The sequence below is a fragment of the Berghia stephanieae genome, chromosome 14, assembly GCF_034508935.2.
Source record: "Berghia stephanieae isolate SIO BIC M18660-M18661 chromosome 14, UCSD_Bste_1.3, whole genome shotgun sequence".
NCBI lineage: Eukaryota > Metazoa > Mollusca > Gastropoda > Nudibranchia > Aeolidiidae > Berghia > Berghia stephanieae.
The window spans coordinates 14728433-14748432 of NC_088373.1; the positions used below are offsets into that span (position 1 = coordinate 14728433).

At 39.8% G+C, this 20000-nt stretch overlaps 1 protein-coding gene across 3 annotated transcripts in view; it reads right to left on the bottom strand.

Annotated features, from left to right (window-relative positions):
- Positions 1-20000, bottom strand: part of LOC144959921 (uncharacterized) — a 116122-nt gene that overhangs the window by 43084 nt on the left and 53038 nt on the right. For all 3 annotated transcript variants that reach the window (XM_078892769.1, XM_078892771.1, XM_078892770.1), the window contains exons 3-6: positions 16291-16393; positions 14505-14840; positions 11448-11611; positions 10780-10855 (exon numbers count right to left, since the gene is read on the bottom strand). In XM_078892769.1, the coding sequence (XP_078748895.1) occupies positions 10780-10855; positions 11448-11611; positions 14505-14840; positions 16291-16393 (679 nt within the window). The remainder of the gene's footprint in view (positions 1-10779; positions 10856-11447; positions 11612-14504; positions 14841-16290; positions 16394-20000) is intronic.

A 20000-nucleotide genomic window follows, 5' to 3' on the forward strand; every position in this document is an offset into this window, starting at 1 on the left:
CTTCTATCTATCTATCCATCCATCTATCTCCTATCTATTTATCTATCTATCTATCCATCTGTCTATCTATCTATTTCCCCCTTCTGTGCCTCTAGGCCTCGCCCCTCTCCAATCTGTGTGTGTATTCGTCTGACGGTCTCTTTCTCTCCGTTTGTCTAACCCCCCCCCCTCTCTCTCTCTCCCTCTCTCTCTCTCTCTCTCCCCCCCCTCTCTCTCTCTCTCCCTCTATCTATCTATCTATCTATCTATCTACCTACCTACCTACCTACCTATCTACCTACCTACCTACCTATCTATCTATCTATCTATCTACCTACCTACCTACCTACCTACCTACCTACCTACCTACCTACCTATCTATCTATCTATCTATCATCTATCTATCTATCTATCTATCTATCTATCTATCTATCTATCTATCTATCTATCTATCTATCTATCTATCTATCTATCTACCTACCTACCTATCTATCTATCTATCTATCTATCTATCTATCTATCTATCTATCTATCTATCTATCTATCTATCTATCTATCTATATCTACCTACCTACCTATCTATCTATCTATCTATCTATCTATCTATCTATCTATCTATCTATCTATCTATCTATCTATCTATCTATCTATCTATCTATCTATCTATCTATCTATCTATCTATCTATCTATCTATCTATCTATCTACCCCACACAAAAACACACAGACTAGTACGTCCTCACACCAGCAGCAGACACGACCATTAAAGACTCGTTTACATTCCAAGGGGAGACAACTCCCCATCGGTGCCAAGCTATACCATATAAACCCTAAAGAGTTATAAACCTGTTTACCAATTAGCCACCACCGATAGCGACAGGTTCTTTATTATTGATGGAAACATCTGAACGTTTTAAAATTTAAGACATATTTTTCGGCTTTAAGTTTATTCTTATTTTATATCCTCCTCCCCCTACCCTTCCACCTCCTTATACTCCTCTTCCTCCATCTTATTCATTATTAATCTTCTTCCTCATCCTCCTCCTTCTTTTTCTTCTTCTCCTACTCATTCTCAAACCCCGCCCCCTCCATCTAAACCCTCTCTCCAAGCCGCCTCCCCCTCCCCCTCTAAACCCTCTCTCCAAACCGCCCCCCCCCCTTACTCTCTCTCTCTCTCTCTCTCTCTCTCTCTCTCTCTCTCTCTCTCTCTCGCTCGCTCTCTCTCTCCTCTCTCTCGTCACTCGTCTTCTCAAATCCAATCACCTTCACCCCCCTCGCCACCGCCATCATACATGACCCCCCCCCCCCCCCAGCCTCTAGCCCCGGGACAACGTAGAATATAAAAGATTAACAAAGAGATTTTTGTTTCTTTTTTTATTTTTTTACCCTATAAAAAAAAAAGGGGGGGGGGGGGGGGAACAAAACTCCATCTCTACCAGGCAGCGCGCCACACACACACAAACACACACACACACACACACACACACACACACACACACACACACACACCAGTATCTCAGAAATCTTGCCCACCAAAACCAAACAGACCTGACGATACTAACGGTAATTGTCTAAACAAGTTGTAGGCTATGTGGTCTAGTGGTATAAAACACTCGCTTTCCGACCGGACGGTCCTGGGTTCGAGCCTCGCTCGGCGCATAGTTGATTCCTTGTAAAAGAATCTTTTACTCACATTCTCTCACCGTACTCAGGTGTAAAATGAGTACCTGGTCGTTAACAGCGTTGTCTCTGTCCGGAAAAAAAAAATGAAAACATTGTCGGAATCTGAAATTATTTCTAAGAGGGAGATGAGGAGAGGACTTTTTACAGTAACATTTCAAAATACGATTTCTACTTATTTCGAGTCATTTTCTCCTTCATACAGAATACAACAGACTTGCCTACTTATTAAAAAAAAAAAAAAGGGGTGGGGGGGGGGGGGGTGTCTTACGAAGTAAAAATATTAATATAAAAATAAGGGACGAACCGTAATGCGAAAATGTCAGCATAAAATTGAAAAACAACAACAACAACAACAACAACAACAACAACAACAACAACAACAACAACAACAACAACAACAACAACAAGCAAGTGTGGAACATTGAGACCCACAATGACAAAAACAAAATACAAAGCGAAAATGACAACATAAATTTAGTTAGACACCAGAAAATGTGAACAATAAAATTATTTACAATACGATGTACAAGGATTGGTTGGTTGGGGGCTCTATACTGATTGGGGAGAGGAACTGGATTAAAAGTAATTACAAGCAAAATCCACGGAAGAAGCATAATCCGGGGAAATTTGATCAAAACCGTGGAAGGCGGGAAAAGGAGTATAAATAAATCCGGGAATTTCCAGGGTAATACGGTAAGGCTGGCAGGTCTGATGCAAGTTGTATGGCTATGTGGTCTTGCGGCATGACACTCGCTTTCGGATCGGAAGGTCCTGGGTTCGGCGCATAGTTGAGTCCTTGGAAAGGGCTCTTTACTCACATTCTCTCACCATACTCAAGTGTAAAATGAGTATCTGGTCGTTACCAGCATTGTCTCTGTTAGATTTTTTTAAAAAATTGAATATCGCCTAACAGGCGCCATGTCTCGTTCTACATGTTAAGCCCCCCATAGACGCCGACATCCGCTGGTAGCGGGACGGATGACCTATCGCTGTGACCCGATCCCTGCGTTTATCGTAGATGATTTTTGCCCACATACGGGGAGATATTTTTTTGAGGCGATAGGAGATCGGGGGCGTGGCAGTATAAAAAAGTGGACAATTTTTTTTCGGATTTTCGCTGTTTTCACGTCGGATTCGTGATCAGCGTCAAATTTACAATAGGTTTGATACTAAGAACTGTGTGTTTACTCCAAAAATTGGTGAAATTAGAAATAAATTTTAATTAATAGTGAGGCTATGTGGCCGACAGAACCGATCCCAGTTACTGTCTGTTATTCTATCTTTCGTCTTGCGCACAATAGTGATTACTTCTCACTAAATTATATAAATTAGACTGTTGAAGGAACGAAATTGACATCATTCCACTCTTTTTTATTGTATTAAGGCAGTCATTTTGGTATTAGTTCTCACTAAATTATATCAATCAGACTTTTAACGTTCAAGGTTACTCGTAGTTTTGTATGACGGTACGTTATTTCCGACTGGTGGATGTTGTGAGCATTTTACCTAAACTCATAGCATCAATAACCGTCCAAGATAGTCGCATCATATGTAGCAATAGCTATAATAATCTAACATGTCGAGAGAGAGAGAGAGAGAGAGAGAGAGAGAGAGAGAGAGAGAGAGAGAGAGAGAGAGAGAGAGAGAGAGAGAGAGAGGGGGAGAGAGAGAGAAATAGAAAGAGAGAAAAATTTACTTGCGCTATATATACCGCTATATTCAATAAAGGTGCTCAAATCACTTTATAAGGGTCTTTGGCCAACATAAAAACATGTTAGACGAGACATGACTGTTAAGCGATATTGCAATTGTTTCCCCACAGAGACGACGCTGTAAACAGCGAGGTACTCATTTTAACAGTGAACAAGGTGAGAGAATGCGAGTAAAGAGCCTTTTCCAAGGACTCAATTATGCGCCACTCAGAGCGGGACTCGAATCCAGTACCGTCCGATCCAAAGGCGAGTGTCATTTCACAAGATCACATGCATAGCCGCACAAAAAAAGTGATGAGAGAATAGATTCATATGTATTGAAGGAGGAGAGAGCGGATGGAGTGAGTAAAGTTCTTGGATATTTATAGAAGGAACCAAATTGACGTCACTCATCTCATTGTTATTGTTTTTAGACACCCATTTTTATGATTAGTTCTCATTAAAATATATCAGACTATAACGTTCAAGGTTCCATGTAGATCTTTGGGCTGGAGTGATATTTCTGGCTAGCGGACTTTCTGAGTATTTTAATTTAACACAGAGCATCAATAGAAGGAATGAATTTGACGTTAGTCAACCCGTTGTTATTGCTTTTAGACAGCATTTTATAATTAACTTATCACTAAGTTATATCAATCAGACAATGAACGTTCGCGTTTGCAGTTTTGTGTGTTATATGTTATACCCCGATGGAGATGTCGTGAGTATTTTTCCAATACGCATAACATTTGCAATCCGATTTAAGTTTAAAAGCAACGTAGACCACGGAAATTTTTCCATTTTGTGGACAATAAAGATTTGTTATTTATCGTCATTATTATTATTATTATTATTATTATTATTATTATTATTATTATTATTATTATTATTATTATTATTATTATTATTATTATTATTATTATTATTATTATTATTATTATTATTATTATTTATAAAACAAATCGACAGTGTTCCCGTGGCAGGTTAAACGGGTACTCCTCGGGACTACTCGCATTCGCACCCCCCACCACCGCCACCACACACACAGCTCTTTTTTTTTTTTTTTTTTGGGGTGGGGGGGGGGGGGGGGGGGGGGGGGTGGTTTGTAGATTATAATTCAGACAATGCCCACCCCTGTCATCACGTAGTCAAGGCTTTTTGGCATCTGCCAATCCCAAATGTCTGTGTCAAGGTCGACCGTCATGTCGCGTCAACGGGTGAGGAGGAAAAAAAAATTAAAAAAGAACTGGCATATTATTATATCATTACATTGAAAATTATGAAGACTATTTTTTATTTTGTATGAAATCTTTTATAAATTTTACGATGATCAAGAACGAAACTTTTGCCATCTACCTCTTCCTGGCGCAACATTTATAAAAATATTATTTTTAAAAAAATAATAACACAGCATTTATTTGGCGCAATATCCACGTGCTCAAAGCGCTTTACAAGGGGTCCCAAGGCAACAGCAATATTAAACTTGAAAGACGAGACATGACGCCTGTCAGGCGATGTGACATTTTTTCCTAACAAATTCAACGAACGGCCATGTACTCATTTTACACCTGAGTACGGTGAGAAAATGTGAGTAAAGAGCATTTTCCAAGGACTCAACTCTGCGCCACGCAGAGCGGGTCTCGAAACCTGAACCTTCCGATCTGGAAGCGAGCACAAAACAGGGAGGGGCACTGTTCTGTCGGCCACATAACCTCAACATTAATTAAATTTTATTTCTAATTTCATCAATTTTTGGAGTAAAAACATAGTTCTTGGTATCAAACCTATTGTAAATTCGACGCTGATCACGAATCTGACGTTAAAACAGCGAAAATCCAAAAAAAATTGTCCAATTTTTTATACTGCCACGCCCCCGATCGCCGATCGCCTCGAAAAATATTAAGCAAAGCGGGCTTTGCGAGCGATCGACCGTACCTAGGTTTATCAGCCAGGTATTTGGCCACACACATTGCGTTTTCATCCCGGTTTGCCTGATCGTGGTTCGGACGCCTATCAAAACCCTGCGTGTATGGAGCCTTTTACATGTTGCTGTTAGTCAGGTACCCCTTGTAAAGCGCTTTGAGCACATGTAGTGGGTATTGCTCTACATAAAAGCAAAGTTGTTATCAAGACTTGGTATTCATCGAAGAGGTTGATTTGGAACATTTATTCGACGTCCAAAAAGTAGAGAGTTTGAAACTGTAGTTTGCTGTATTGATGCAAGTAGTTATTAGGACTTGGTATTCATCGAAGTAGTTGGTTTGGAAAATGTATTCGACGTCCAAAAAGCATAGTGTTTGAAACTGTAGTTTGATGGATGCAGCCGTTCGAGAAATAAATAAATGTTGTAAACTGCAAATGAATACCACGACCCCAACGTACCGCTCTTCTCTACTTATGGCAATCGCTTGACCTCGCTTCCGGTGTACAACGATATCGCTATTGTTATGATGATGGGAGTCGCTAATCATATTATAATAAAGGAGAAAACACTCAAACAAGTGAGCACTAAAGCTCCAAACACCCCCCCCCCCCCCCCCCCCCTTCCACCTTCCTCACCACTCTTTTTGAGTCTGAAAATGTACACATGAAAAAAAAAAAAAGAAGACAGAGACAGATAGTCGATGGTGTACGAACATTTGTTTTAAACAAGTGTCCAGAGCCTACACGTAAGGGAATATAAGTTGGGCTTTTGAAATGCGCATTATAATCATCATCATCCTCATCGTCATCAGCATCATCATCATCATCATCATCCTCATCGTCATCATGTAAAGCGAATCGATTACTTATAAATTAAACACCTCAATAACATCAGAGACTTTGCATCAAACAGAAGGGACATGGAGATTCCTCTGCACAGAACTAGAGATGAAGGACGTAAAGGTCGGTCGACTATGTCAGCGAGAAGCTTTTAAACCAGATAAACCAATTGAACATTTTGTAAACCATAACAATTATGGTGCCAATACTTTTTTAAAAAATAACGCAACGACGTCGACATTTTGACGCAACAAAACTTTTTAGATAATTAAAAAGTATAGATAGTATGCACTTGGTTATGAAGCGCATAACATTGCCATCTGGATGTATAACGGATCAACACACAAAACTATGTGTAACCTTAAACGTTTATAGTCTGGTTAATAGATAGTATGCACTTGGCTAAGAACTCACAACATTGCCATCCGGATGGATGTATAACGGATCAACACACAAAACTATGTGTAACCTTAAACGTTTATAGTCTGGTTAATACAGTTAAGTGAGAACTACTCACAAACACGGATGGCAAAAAAACAGTAACAAAGGCCTGATTGACGTCATCTTCGTTCTTTCTATAAACAGTGACCTTCTAGTTCAATATGACGTTATATCTTGTTCGTAGAACGCGTTTTAACCGGATAGATTAAAGGAAAGCAGGATAGAAGGCATGAAGAGAGAAAAGGAAAGTAGTTCTTCAGTAGCAATTGCTTGGTACTCTTTCGATATTACGCTAGACTATTATCGCAAGTATACTTTCCACCAGATCTAACAGACCCAGCTACCCAAAACAAAACAAAAAAAAAAACAAACAAACAAAAAAGAACAAAATAAAACAAAGCATACACAAAAAACAACCAACGTCAACAACAAAAGGAAGAACCTCCCCCCCCCCCCAAAAAAAAAAAACAACAAAAAAACAACAACAACAAACAGACTAACAAAGAAAAAAAGAATCAAAAAACAAAAAAAAAAAAAAAACCCAACCCCCCCCCCCCCAAAAAAAAAAAAAAAACAAACCCAGAAAAAACAAACAAACAGCAGCAACTACTATTAAAAATAACACGTTGAAAACTTTTGTACAAATTTGAAATTGTAAATCTACTGCCATATTATAATATAATACAAATAATAATATGAAGGAACAATTTTCTGGGCCAAGATGTATTTAAAAGCTAATAATTTTAGTCTGTATCACATTCTCCGCCAGCCAAGCGTTCATAAACAAAAAACGGAGGGAACAATCCAATCCAATTGTGAATAGGTACCCAAACATTTAAAAAAAAAAAAAAAATCACAATAAAGGCACAATGCAAAATATAAAACAACCATTTTTAAAAAAAATGTACAACTTTCAGTCACGAATGACACATTTTATCTTATTTTTTAAATATAAATCACCAGGTATAAGTACCACGTCTTTGACACACCACAGTTCTTAATAAACCAAAAAGTAACACACGACACGTTATTTATAACATTAGAAGTAATGGACTTCAACAGTCGTGACGTCACTTCCCTCGTACTGACGCATAGTAACGTAGTAGCTGGTTCTAACCTATCGGAACAATGGCGGACGCCCTTATGAAATACTTCTCCGACGAGCATAAAAAAGTGGATCCAGAGGAGAAAAACATTATAAATCTGATCATTTTTAAAAACTTTTATACATTCTGATCACATGACATGTGAAAAAGTTCTAGCCAGCATGAAGAATAAAAAGTACCGATTTCCTTTATTTAGAACCAAGCTGCTCGTTGTTGGGCGGACGTGACATCAGACTATTGAATCCTATTAAACAACAATTTAAAAAAAAGAACAACTTTCAGTCACGAATAACACATTTTATCTTTTTTCTTTTTTTTTTAAACACCAGGTATAAGTGTCACGTCTTTGAAATAGCACAGTTCTTAATAGACCAAAAATAACACACGACACGTTCTTTATATAACATTAGAAGTAATTGGGACATGAATTGACGGTGTGTGTGTGTGTGTGTGTGTGTGTGTGTGTGTGTGTGTAAATCATTATCACGTGTTCTTTTGATCATCACCATCGTCATGAGTGTAATAATACTAATAATAATTGTTTAACAGAACAAAAGAAAGTATGTAGTATAAAATTCCTTTGGCTTGACTTGTCTGGTGTCTGGAAAAGCCCCGAGCGTGAGTACTTACATACATTATAACACTTATCAATAATATGACTCCTCCCTCTACTTTATTGTCGAGTGCGTCTTATCTTATGACTTAACGGGATAAAAATTGAGCTTTTATGTAGCGCCATAGATAGTATGCGCTTGGCTAAGAAGCTCACAACATTGCCATCCGGAAGTAAAACGGGTCAACACACAAAACTATGTGTAACCTTGAACGTTTGTAGTCTGGTTAATACAGTTTAGTGAGAATAACTCATAAACGCGGATGGCAAAACAAAACAAAACAACAAAAAACAATAACAAAGCCCTGAGTGACGTCAACTTCGAACTATCTAAAGCGCAATATCCACTTGACTTGCTCAAAGCGCTTTACGTGGGATCTCTAGTCAATAGATAGCTTGGCCAAGGAGTTCACAACATTGCCATCCGGAAGTATAACGGACCAACACACAAACTCTGAGTAACCATGGACTTTTATAGTCTGGTTAATACAGTTTGGTGAGAACAACTCACAAACGCGGATGGCAAAAACAATAACAAAGGCCTGAGTGACGTCATCTGCACACTATCTATACATTGGGGGTCCTGATAGCTCAGTTGGCAGAATATTCGCTTCACACGCAAAGGGACCGAGATCGATCCCAAGTGACATCCCTCTGTTCACCCAGCAGTGCGATAGACTAGCGTCCTACCCAAAGGATAGCAAGCCATTGCTATTGTCCATTTCACGCTGTAGAAACCGGGATAAACTCCGGCTCCATAGGCCGAATGGCTCTGAAGGACTAATTCTTCTTCCTTCTTCTTCTAGTCAACACAGCAACACTTGGCATGTAGGACTAGACATGACGCTTTTTGGGCGATATTACAATATTTTCGGACACACAAGACAACGCTGTTAACGGCCATGTACTCATTTTTACACCCGAGTACAGTGAGAGCCATTTCCAAGGACTCAAGACCTCGTAGCCGCACGTTCAAAACACTTAACATTTCACAACTCCCTCTACGTCCTTCTCAAGTACATCTTGTCGTATAGATAGAACGAAGTTGACGTCAATCAGGTCTTTGTCATTGCTTTTTGCCATCCACGTTTATGAGTAATTCTGACTAAACTGTATAGATAGAACGAAGTTGACGTCATCAGGTCTTTGTTACTGTTTTTTTTTTTCCATCCACATTTATGAGTAATTCTCACTAAACTGCATTAACCAGACTATAAACATTCAAGGTTACGCATAGTTTTGTGTGTCGGTCCCTTATACTTCCGGATGGCAATGTTGTGAGTTTCTTGGCCAAGGGCATACCTACTAAATGTATACGGTACTAAGGGATGCCACAACCTCTGATGTTCTTAGTATTATACCAAAATCGACTGGATAACCCCCCCCCCCCCCCCCAAAAAAAAAAAAAAAAAACAACAAAAAAACAAACAAACAAACAAAAAAACCACGCCCTTTTAAGTTTTGTGTGATATAGATAGATTAGCGTCCTATCCAAAGGCTAGCAAGCAATTACTATTATTATCCGTTTCCTTCCATAAAAACCAGGATAAACTCCTCCGGCTACGTAGGCCTAATGGCTCGAAAGGACTACTTTTTTTTTGTTTTTTTTTTTTGTTAATGTTTTGGCATCGAAAATATTATAATCTCCTTATCGAAAAATTCAAATGGACCTCTCTTCTACTATTCAACTATTGAATGTTTGTTGAACATCTTCCGGTAGTATAATATTGCACTCCCCTTAAGTAAGGTTTTAGAGTGCTTATTGAGTGCGTGATTTTCACATAAAGCCAACCAACAACCGATTTATAACAATTTACCGCACTGACTACATACAACTTAAGTACAACAGCTATCTATTTCTAAAGATGAATAAATGATTTTCAGTTTGTGCACGCGAAAAGACGCTCGTTGACCATCTCCTGATGTGAATGGGGGAAGAAGAAGAAGAAGAAGAAGAAGAAGAAGAAGAAGAAGAAGAAGAAGAAGAAGAAGAAGAAGAAGAAGAAGAAGAAGAAGAAGAAGAAGAAGAAGAAGAAGAAGAAGAAGAAGAAGAAGAAGAGAAGAAGAAGAAAAAAAGAAAGAAGAAAAGAAAAAAAAGAAAGAAGAAGAAAAAAAAAAGAAGAAGAAGAAGAAGAAGAAGAAGAAGAAGAGAGAGAGAAGAGAGAGAGAGAGAGAGAGAGAGAGGAGAGAGAGAGAGAGAGAGAGGGTGGAGAGGAAGAAAGGGAGAAGTCTTAGAGAGAGGAGAAAAGAGAGAGAGAGAGAGAGAGAGAGAGAGAGAGAGAGAGAGAGAGAGAGAGAGAGAGAGAGAGAGAGAGAGAATGGGGTGGGAGGAGAAAGAAAGGGGAAAAGTCTGAGAGAGAAGAGAGAGAGAGAGAGAGAGAGAGAGAGAGAGAGAGAGAGAGAGAGAGAGAGAGAGAAGAGAGAGAGAGAGAGAGAGAGAGAGAGAGAGAGAGAGAGAGAGAGGGGGGGGGGGGAGGGAGGGTAGATGGAGATTGGATCCTCACCTCTCTGTTGACGTCATCATCCGATTGTAAAGCCTTGAGGTCAGCCAAGTGGGAAAATCGTCGGTCAAATATACACCTGAAAACAATGAAGAAATAATCATATTACCGTCTAATACCGATGATGACTCAATGACGACGACGACGACGATGACAACAACAACGATAACAACAAAAGTAACAATAACAGTTAGCAGCAGTAGCAATCTATAAATATCCATTTAACTCGGCATCCCTTGACATCCAACACACACACACACACACACACACAAAACACACACATACACACATTTACACACAGACATACAAAATCACAGAAAAAAAAATAATACAAAAGCATGCATGATTAAAACGCAGCATTTGAGAAGGAAAATAATTTTAACAAACAATGAAACAAACAAAAAATACCAACAAAAATAACTAACAAAACAACAAAACGATTCGAAGCACACACACACACACACACACACACACACACACACGCGCGCGCGCGCGCGCTCAAACATACATACTCGTACATACATACATACATACATACATACATATACACACATCCATCCATACATACATACATACAAACATATCACAGACACATACATACATGCACACACACAACCACATACCAAAAAAAACAAACCCCGGCTTCCCACACGTGAAGCACACATACATACCGATGTAACTGTTGATCTAGCGTGGCAAAGTTGTCTAAAGACCGCCTTATCATCCAGGGTTTGGTGGTCGTACTGCTAACCTCCACTATGTACATGTCCACGCCGTCCAGGTTCGAATCCTGGTTGTGTTTGTAACACGCCGACTCTTCGTCCAGAAGCGTTACCTGTTTGGCCAAAAAGGAGATCATAAATATGGAGTAGTTTGTAATCGACTGAGAATATAACAGCAACGAACAAACAAACAATAACAACGACAACAATATCAACAACAACCAAAACACCCCCCCCCCCCCCCAAAAAAAAAAAAAATTAAAAAAAAAAAATAACCCCACAAAAACGAGAGTAGATTAGGATATTTTTTTCTAATCCTTCTGTATTCCCAGCACGGTAACTGGGTCAGTTAGCTCTGGCGGAAAGTACATTTCGATAGACTAGCGTCCTATCTAAAAGGTAGCAAGCAATTATTGTCCGGTTCACTCTAAAGAAACCGGGATAAACCCTGGCTGCATGGACCGCAAAAAAAAAAAAAAAAGAGCAGCAGGAGGGAAAACAACAATAACAATAATAACAGCAACAGCGGCAACATCACTACCACCACCATCATCGCCACCACCACCATCAACACACCATCATCATCATCATCACCAATATCACAACACCTCAATAACTGTCACCACCACCACAGACGACGATTACAACAACGACAACAAAATCAGCAACATTAAAACAACAACAACAACAACAAATTCAACGACAAAAACAAAAACAACAACAACAAAACGACAAAAACAACAACGGCAACAACAACAACAACAACAACAAGGACAACAACAACAACAACCACCCACAACAACAACTGCAGTAACGGCGATTAGGAAGTTTAGTAGAACAGTGAAGGGCACAGAAAACATTTTGCCACTTTAGCGTCAATTAACCTCAGAGGTCAACCGCGTACACAAATCCCAATATAGATAGTATGCAGATGACGTCACTCAGGCTTTTGTTATTGTTTTTGCCATCCGCGTTTGTGAGTTGTTCTCACTAAACTGTATTAACCTGACTATAAAAGTTCATGGTTACACAGAGTTTGTGTGTTGGTCCGTTATACTTCCGGATGGCAATGTTATGAGCTTCTTAGCCAAGCGCATACTATCTATAAGTTGTTAACAACAAGACAATTTATATACTTTTATAATTCACTTATGAATGTCTTTTCTGTCATACTCTGCAAAACAGGTCGACGTCACTCAGCTCTTTGTTATTGTCAGTTGGGTAATTAGTTCTCACTAAGTCCCTCTCCAACCGTAGCCATCGTTATGTTATGGCCTGACACTGAAATCCAAAAGGACTGGCATTTTGACAAGAATTACGCCGTGACTGTCAGGCTTTAACGCGTCAGAACAGACATACGGAACAAATGGAACGGGATGGGACACATCCATACAAGTATAATCTATAACTATAACTATATCTATAGTCTAATGAGTTTCGATGATATTTACCAATGGGTGGGCATTTGTTCCCCATTCGGAATTGGACTCGTCAGAGTTTCAATTAAACATCACAGGTGAGTTCGTTTAATTTTCGAACTCTACCTCGTACCCCAATTCCGAATTGGGTTACAAATGAAGCTTGAAAGCGTTTGTCTGTTATGACGTAAATTACGAAATCCACGTAGCACCACTCATTTGTTGTTCATCCAGTACTGCCCTATTGAAATCCTTTTCCGTTCTCTCCACTGGCTTATGATAACATTTTTTAAACGTGGTCTCTGACCTCCATCTTCCCGCTTTCAGTATTATACAAAGTGGAACTCCTTTTGTGGCCGCTTTGCTAGTAGATGCTGCCCGGGTGGAATGGGGCTTAAAAATACTGATATCAATGCCCGCTTTTCATTTGACAGTCACGGCGTGATTCTTCATTTGTAACCCAATTCGGAATTGGGGTACGAGGTAGAGTTGTTTTTTGTTTTTTGCACCGCCTCGTGAGTTGTCGTTAGTAGAGCTCATGGAAACAAGTTATTTCATTGGTTGAACTATTGAATACAACTCACGATTTGTTTTCTTTTGTGGCAAAAGACTGGCATTTTGAAGTCATTTTTTGGTCAGTGTCAGGCCATAACTTTACGAAGGCCACGCTCCAACAGACTATTTTCGTATAGTTTTTGTGTGTTGGCACCATTAATCTTCTGGCGTGCATAACAGATGAGAATGTAACATTAACGCTTATCATTACTGGGAAACACAAATTCATAAAACATTTCATAATTTTAATCTAAACACAAAAAGTCAAATTTTAGTATAATATAGTTTGGATTAATTCGAAGCCAACTTGGGCACAAGGGTTCAAGAAGACAATATAGATAGTATGCAGATGACGTCACTCAGGCCTTTGTTATTGTTTTTGCCATCCGCGTTTCTGAGTTGTGCTCACTAAACTGTATTAACCAGACTATAGATAGAATGCGCTTGGCCAAGGAGTTCACAACATTGCCATCCGGAAGTATAACGGACCAACACACAAACTCTGTGTAACCATGAACTTTTATAGTCAGGTTAATACAGTTTAGTGAGAACAACTCACAAACGCGGATGGCAAAAACAATAACAAAGGCCTGAGTGACGTCATCTGCATACTATCTATAAAAGTTCATGGTTACACATGGTTTGTGTGTTGGTCCGTTATACTTCCGGATGGCAATGTTGTGAACTCCTTGGCCAAGCGCATTCTATCTTTACTGACAATAGGAGTCAATAGTCTGATGTCACGTCCGCCCAGCAACCAACAGCTCGGTTCTAAACAAACAAACAAAAATCGGTACTTTTTATTATTCATGCTGGCTAGAACTTTTTCACATGTCATGTGATCAGAATGTATAAAAGTTGAAACATGATCAAATTTATAATGTTTTTCTCCTCTGGATACACTTTTATGCTCGTCGGAGAAGTATTTCACAAGGGCGACCGCCATTGTTCCGATAGTTTAGAACCAGTTCCTAAGTTACTATGCGTCATTACAAGGGAAGTGACGTCACGACAGCTGAACCCTATTGCTTACCTTGAGAGAAGGAATCTCCACCACGTCGTAATGGAAATGAGCGTACTCCTCCAACTTGGGGAACCGGATGTGACTGAGGGTGCCGGAGGCCCCCGTGCCGCCAGTGCCGCCACTGCTGCCTCCACCGCCGCTTCCAGGACCGGACACGGATGAGGACAGCGACGACGAGGCAGCGCCACTGCCGCCGGAAGGACCACCAGCGCCGCCTACAGAGGCGATCGCGGCGGCGGACCCCGGCTGCATGGGGGAGGAGATTTGTTTGGACCTCATGTTCGAACTGCCGTCTCCGACACTGGGGTGTCGCTGGATGGGCATTGGATCACTGATTTCAACCACCTAGGAAGATCAGAGGACATTAAACTATAAGTTTAATAAAATGAACAAATTCTAGAGGGGGGGGGGGGGAGGATCTGAAAGGTAGGGTATGACAAGTTCTACAAGTGAAAAATGAAATGTGTAATATATTTACATGTATAGTTTGGTATTGGTTCTGATGTAATGTAATATGGAATGTTAGAGGCATTTGAGATGTGGATGTATAGAAGAATATTGGGGCTACCATGGACAGTCAAGTATACCGAACGAGAAGTGTTGGAGAATGTGAGAAAGGGAAGAATGTTGATCGATACCATCAGAAAGAGGCAGTTACGGTTTCTGGGACATGTGTGGAGAAGAGAAAGGCTGGTAAAATCTGGGATGATCGAAGGAAAGAGAGCTAGAGGAAGACAAAAGAATGACTTATCTAAATAACCTAAGAATGACCAAAAGTGATTTAAAAAGCAACACGGATTTCATGCGCACCGCAGAGGATCGTGATTCGTGGAGACAGCTGTCCGGCAACGTACTCAAGAGTACAAGCCACGATTGGTGATGATGATGAATAAGAAATGTAATAATTAATTTATACCGTTCGCAGAATCTACAAAGCACTCTAATGCTCTCCACATACAAAGACAACAGGATCACTACTGAAAAGCCTGCCTGAAATTGAATGTTTTCAAAAGTTTCCTCCTAACATTGTCGAGTTTGGGCATATTTGTTTATCTTTTTGTTGCCATTGTTTGGTGTGTTTATTTGTTTATCTATCCAATCGTCCATTTATTTATTCATTAATCATCCGTTTATTTATCTATCCATCCATTCATTCATTTAAATATATTTTTTTTGTTTTGGGTAAAAGCACAAGGTCTTTGATTATGACAGTTTCATCCTTTTCCCTTTTCTCCTCCTCCTCCTCCTCCTCCTCCTTCTTCTTCTTCTTCTTCTTCTTCTTCTTCTTCTTCTTCTTCTTCTTCTTCTTCTTCTTCTTCTTCTGTTCTTCTTCTTGTTCTTCTTCTTGTTCTTCTTCTTCTTCTTCTTCTTCTTCTTCTTCTTCTCTTCTTCTTCTTCTTCTTCTTCTTCTTCTTCTTCTTCTTCTTCTCTCTCCTCCTCCTCCTCCTCCTCCTCCTCCTCCTCCTCCTCCTCCTCCTCCTCCTCCTCCTCCTCCTTTTAAAAATAATAATAAAAATAAATATAAAATTCCCTTTATTCATTCCATAGGGGAAATTTGTCTTCAGTGTTTATTCCATAGGAAGACTGAAATAACCCTGGTGTCAGCCGCAGTGCAGCGCCGCAAATTGAGCTAGGGCGAGGTGACTTGCTCAAGGCCACACAGCGCAGCGGTGGATGATCGAACTCGGTACCTTTCGGGTACGAAGCAAAGACCGTACCGCTGAGCCACGCTGCCCCCCCCCCCCCCCAATTCTCCAAATTACAATCCTATTCCTCATAACGTATAACGTAATACCTTGGCAGAGTGGAGATGGGAGATACCACTGTCAGAGCGAATGGTACCACTGCTTCCTTTTCTGTTGCTGGGAGTTTCAGGGTCATCTTGCATGGGAAGACTTCTGCCATTGGAAAGAAGGAGGTAGAGAGAGAGAGAAAAAAGAAAACATGAACCAGAGTCTGTTTGATTAATTGTTTGTTTGATTTAAGGAGTTTTACTGCGCTTGTGACATTTTAAGAACATTACTATGCCGGAACATAGGAAGATGATAGAGTGGTGAAAATATTTAAATCTAGCGTATTATTGACATACAGCAGTTGGCTGGCTGAGACTTGCTTGTGTACATGTGGATGCCCAGAGCAGACGATGGAGCACATCCTCAGAGAATGCCAGGATGGTCCCAGCTGCACTGACCATGACCTAAGAGTCTGCTCCACAGATGCTGTGCAGTGGGTTCGGTGTTGGAGCTTTGATATGATGATGAGTTGAAACAATTCATTCTTCAGAACCACCTTTCAGCTTTTGTTGTTGTAAAGCGCTTTGAGCACGTTCAGTGGATAATGCGCTATACAAAAGCTCAAGTTGTTGTTGCTGCTCCCTGCCAACCCAATCAGGACGCCAATTTTGAATCATTCATGCATTATTTTTGAGTGACCCACCTATTCAATCGATCATTAACTTTCTCCTTACCAGCGATTTTCAGGATTTTTCCCAAAACTGTACACCCCACTAACATAAAATATTATGTTATTTATCACTCATTCACAATAACAGTAAATTCTGACGATAAATAATTTCTTTAGCAAAACATGATCTACATCACACTGTTCATTTTCTTTAAATCTTATGATGTAGAAGAGAAATTTGTATAAGAAAATGTTGGTTGTATCGTAACGAATGTGACGATTTTCCTATAGTCGGTAAGGAGAGGGTCAAAGATGAATATGATGCTGAAGAGTCAAGCCAACGGTCAAGCTACGGCTCGTCTTTTGAGACTTGTACATTACTTTCGATTTTAAACATAATATATCACTCCTATCACGTTCTATCCCTCCGTGCTATTTCAGTTTTATTTTCATAGGGTAATAGTGATGGAGCCAAGAGTGAAAAACAGGAGTGTCGGAAGCATTCTCCTTATATCTATATATTATGCATATATAATGTAAATGTTGCTGCTCGAAGCTCGAAGAAATAATTAAACAATGTGAAATTGAATGAAAGCTTCAATTTAATATACGAAAACAGATAAAATGGACGTTTCGGGTTTCCCCTTTATCAACAAAATAGGATGAATGAAACACTACAGACGAATATCTTACATTCAATTTCACATTGTTGTTTATATGAATATATAGAAATTCTGAATAATATAAGGTCTGCCTTGACCTTTCAAATTCTAAAATTAAATACTAAAACAAAACAGGAAACGACCTGAAATGACCCTGATGACTCCCTACCTCTCGGATGGGGATGGTGACCTTTCAACGTAACCATCGCCGCCACCACCACCATCGGCATCGTCATTGTTACAACAACTATTACTATTATGGACGGAATGCGGTCTTTAACTCAGTTTAATTCACGTACCCCGAGCCAATGAATGGTGAAGAGGTCGCTAATTTGACTTTGTATCGAAAAGTCATGCTTTTTATATTAAAAAAAAAAACGAGCTTTTATATAGCGCAATATACACTAAACGTGCTCAGAGCGCTTTACAAAGGGTCCCTGACCAACAGCAACAGGTAAGCACGCCTGTTAGGCGATAATACAATTTTTTCCCCAACAGAGATAACGCTGTTAACGACCAGGTACTCACATGAGTACGGTGAGAGAATGTGAGTAAAGAGCCTTTTCCAAGGACTCAACTATGCGCCGAGCGAGGCTCGAACCCAGGACCTTCCGGTTCGAAAGCGAGTTGTCATACCACACAGCGGCACAAAGGGCGCGACCATACCAGTAAAGAAAAGGAGAAAAAAAATGTTACGTACAAAGGTCATGTCAGCACTTTTATGTGCCTAAACCTCTTGAATTTAATCTGGAGAGGCTTCTATGTTGTTGTTTTTTGTTTGTTTTTTAAATATTTTTTTATTGTTTACACAAAAAGTCATTTGTTTAAACAGGAATCGGGGAGTTCACACGAACAAAAGTCATCATGCGCCATGCTCAAAATGACAAGCAAGCAAGCAAGCAAGCAATCCAGCTCACCTTAGGTCATACAGCGTCATACGACGCGGTCTGTGTACACGCGTGTGCGGCCGCCTGCGCACCAACTGGGGCGTGCCGTATATAACATTGGCCACGCCCAGTCGCGAGCAGAAGGCGGAATCCGATGACGTCATGATTGTGGTCCGAAAAGGGTAGATGTCCTCGTTACTATATCTATATTATATAAGTAAACTATCACAATGGAAAACTACCACATTTCATCGTAAAGGATTGAATACAATAGCAGCAATTGTCTCGCTGTCCTTTCTCCGACTTTACTCTCACAAATCACAGTAGGTAACAATCCTAATTTTTGGCCTCCACGGCGACATTTTGAAATATGAAATTATCCCGAAAAGTTAACACACATTATTCAAGGTTCCGTCAGGGTGGTGGTGGTTTTCAAGTGACCTCATCTGCCCTTTTAAAGAGTTCACAGGTCAAAGCTAGATGAGGATGATGAACATCATATAATGACAAAATTATGTGTAAATTATGACCTTGTGGAAGGCAGTTTCAAAGACTAAATAAATGAGGCTATTCCGTTAGTTAAAAAAATAAAAATTAAATACAGTAAAATTGAAAACAAAATTTAGAATAAAATTACAACAGAAAAATCAAAACCACAAACTACAACAACGACGACAACAACAACAACAACAACAACGACAACCATAATAACAACGATGACAATACCATAGAGAATACAGTCTGTGGACAATACAACCATCAGCAGCAACGACGGGAGCGACGACAATAGCATAACAACAGAAACAATAACGACGACGTCTCGACGACAACAACAACAACAACAACAACAACAACAACAACAACAACAACAACAACAACAACAACAACCGTAAACGTTGCAGAGACTTTTTTTAAAACAAATAAAACAGGGCGAAGATGTAACATAAGACAATAATCCAAGGGACACGGGGAACAAAATCCAAGCTGATTCCAGCAAGACACACACACACACACACACACACAACACATTCATGCCAGTGCCTCTCATACAAATAGAAAAAAGGGATGGTGATGATGATGATGATAGGAATGGCTGAGTGGTTAAGGCAGCATTAAATTTCACTCGTGGGACCCGGGTTAGATCCCCTTTGTGGGCAACTCTTTTTTCGTCGTTGAGCAAGTAACTTAAGCCCCCCACCCCCTCCATCTCATTGTTTGTTGTGGTGTGGAGTGGTGATGACCAAAACGTGATCGCGGTGATGTTGACGAAAAGATGATAATGGTGATGTTGGTGATGTGCTGGTTGTTGCGGAGATGGTGGAGGATAGTTGTGGCGTCCCCTTCTTCTTACCTAATTGTCTTACAAGTAGAGACAATGAGGGTTTTACGGCGCTTGCGACACATTTAGATCATTTCAACGCCAGTAAAATGGAAGAAAATGAGATATATTTTTTTTTTAATGTAGATTTACAATTGAAAGCACACAAGAATAGTAAGACAAAGGGGAGTGGTTTAAATAGGGAACAGATGTAGATTCCAAGAGCACACTGTCA